Consider the following 3,014-nt stretch of genomic DNA (forward strand, 5'->3'; position numbering starts at 1 on the left):
CCAGGTATTTCTTTGTTTTGTAGAACACACACACACTACACATACATAAGTCCATCAACAAGCATACTTCAAAAAATGGCTTTAGAAATGTACAAAAGCAGGACTTGCAAAATGATGAAAAATGAGTTGCAGTGTTTTTTAAATAAGAAACCAGATGACAAAAGTAAAAAAGAGAAAAATGTCAAATTAAAAGAAGAATTCAGTTCTAGTTAATTTGACATCATGACTCATATTGGTCCAATGAAAACACCAAAGTATCAGTAAATATGCTAATATGTTGATGATTTAACCTAAAATTGAGACAGAAAAAATTGATTAGGACTTTATAAGTTCTTTCTCTCTGACTGACTCATCTATCACCTATCCTGTGTCTGTGTGTCCGTGTCTATCTATCTATCTATCTATCTATCTATCTATCTATCTATCTATCTATCTATCTATCTATCTATCTATCAATCATTGCCAAGAAGTGAAAGAAGCTGTTTTATAAGATAAGAGAGAAATTTCTTGTAATTCAGATAACTAAACCTTCCCAGGATGCATTCAAGAAATCAGTGTTGGATTTCAACCACAGTAAATATGGAGTCAGCGGTGTAGATGCTAAGTAAACTGCTGATGCCAAGATATAATGTCCTTTGGTTTATTAGACAACAAAAGGTTAGTTTACTAGGACAATTCTTAATTTTTCAGTTGCCCAGATAATTAATCTTTTCACAGTAGCATCCTGAACCAAAACACATCCTGAACATCACATCCCCTTCCTTTCCTTCCTTCCTTCCTTCCTTCCTTCCTTCCTTCCTTCCTTCCTTCCTTCCTTCCTTCTTTCTTTCTTTCTTTCATTCCAGAACAGTTTATTAAAGCTACTGGGAGGGAGAATCAGCCACGCACTTCTCTCAAGTACTCAAGTGATACTATACAAGCCAGGCAGTCTGGGATTTTGTTCCTTCTTATTTATGGGTCGCTCACTTCTCCCATAACTGTCCAAGAACTAAATCGAGAGACTGGACAAGAGGAAACCAAAAGCAGTTTTATACATAGATAAAAAGGTACAATTATGTGATGGATAAACTGGAGGAAGGATTCAGAGAAGAAGCCAGAGATCACCTTCAACTGCTGAAGACCATCAGCACCAACTCTTCATAGTTGATGCAGCCATTACTGTCTTCATGGCTGGCCACCAGCATCTCTACCTCTTCTTCTGTCATCTTCTCGCCTGGGGTGTCAAGAATATGACAGATCTCTGCTCCCATAACTGTGCCATTTCCTTCTTTGTCGAAAACCCTCAATCCTTCCATGTAATCCTCGAAGCAGACCGGATCCTTATTCTTGACAATGGTTTGCATCATAGGCAAGAACTGTTCAAAACTCAGCATTTTCATATTCATTTCATCGCTCTTGGGGTTTCCCAGCACTTTCATGACTTCAGCATTGGTGGGATTCTGGCCCAGAGCCCTCATCACATCTCCACACTGGCTATACAGGATCTTGCCATCACCGGTTCGGTCAAAGAGTTGGAAAGCTTCCTTGAACTTAGTGGTCTGATCTTCCGAGAAGTCACACATCATTGCAAAGCAAGCTGAGTGTCGCTCCTGACTGGTCCCTCCTTCTGCCCGGAATGTGTGCCCACATCCCCTTTCTATCTTCATTTCCAGACAATTTCCCTCTCTGCCTATGTGTTATTCACCTACACAATAATTCTCTAGACTTTAATTCATGGCTCAGCCTCAGTCTGAGTATGAACAATCTGATTTTTAAAAAATTGGTAACACAAAAACTAATTTGCCAGTTCTTTAAAAAAACTTCAAAAATTATATGAAAATAACACTATATTCTTCTTTTAGGAAGGAAGAAAGGAAGGAAGGAAGGAAGGAAGGAAGGAAGGAAGGGGAAAGCAAATTATAATGCTTCTACAATTCCACAATATGTTATCAGAGAAAAGAGGACATGGCTTTAAAATATAGCCCACACAAGGAAATGCATAAATGATCATTGGGTATAAAGATTGAATGTATTGAATATTCAGTTGATCCAAAAAGCTGCCTGTACCCCATGGGAAAAATGCTAGGAAGAATCTGTGCATAGGTAAAGATCAGTAGTGGATTCTAAAACCCATTGCTACCAGTTTGCACGTGTTCTTGCACATTTGTGTGCAATGTTTCTGCACATGCCACCGCCCCTATTTGTGCACAGAACTGGTCCAAACTAGGAGCAACCCAGGGCTGATATAGGAGTATATATATGTGTGTGTGTGTGTAATGTGCACATATATATATACAAATATACATATACATATCTCCGGGACCACCTTCTGCAGCACGAATCCCAGCGACTGGTTAGGTTCCGTCAACAAAACTATGTTGTCTGGTGGCACCCAGGGGAAGAGTCTTCTCTATGGCAGCCCTGACCCTCTGGAATCAACTCCCCTGGAGATTAGGACTGCCCCCACCCTCCTTGCTTTTTGCAAACTCCTTAAAACCCACCTCTGCCTTCAGGCATGAGGAAATTAATTCCCCCGGGTCGTTTACGTTTTATGCAAAATTGATTGATTGATTGATTGATTGATTAGATTTGTATGCCTCCCCTCTCCATAGACTCGGGGTGGCTAACAACAATATTAAGTGTTTTAAATTGTTTTTATTGTTAGATTTGTACCGCGTTTTGTATTGTGAGCCACCCCGAGTCTCCGGAGAGGGGCGGCATACAAATCTAATAAATAAATAAATAAATATACATAGATACTGTTTAATAGTTAATTTTCTGAATAAATACATTTCAGAGAATTTTTTTACAGAATTTTTACAGAATCAATCTCATTTTTATTTAACAATCTAAAGTAGCTATAATTGCACTGTGAACTTAACCATTCACAGTGTAATATTTTAATGACAATTTTATTCATTCATTCATTCATTCATTCATTCATTCATTTATTGGATTTCTATGATGCTCCTCTCTGAAGACTCTTGGTTGCTCTTGGTTTGGTACAACTGTTTCAAAACTTGTCATTTGCCTTA

General features: G+C 38.4%; 1 protein-coding gene across 1 annotated transcript; it reads right to left on the reverse strand.

Moving 5' to 3' along the window:
- Window positions 1-1,106: 1,106 nt before the first annotated feature.
- Window positions 1,107-1,562, reverse strand: LOC139158102 (myosin light polypeptide 6-like). The gene has a single exon (XM_070735524.1). The coding sequence runs from the start codon at window positions 1,560-1,562 to the stop codon at window positions 1,107-1,109; it is 456 nt and encodes a 151-aa protein (XP_070591625.1).
- Between the last annotated feature and the right edge of the window lie 1,452 nt (window positions 1,563-3,014).

The sequence above is a fragment of the Erythrolamprus reginae genome, chromosome 1, assembly GCF_031021105.1.
Source record: "Erythrolamprus reginae isolate rEryReg1 chromosome 1, rEryReg1.hap1, whole genome shotgun sequence".
Lineage (NCBI taxonomy): Eukaryota > Metazoa > Chordata > Lepidosauria > Squamata > Dipsadidae > Erythrolamprus > Erythrolamprus reginae.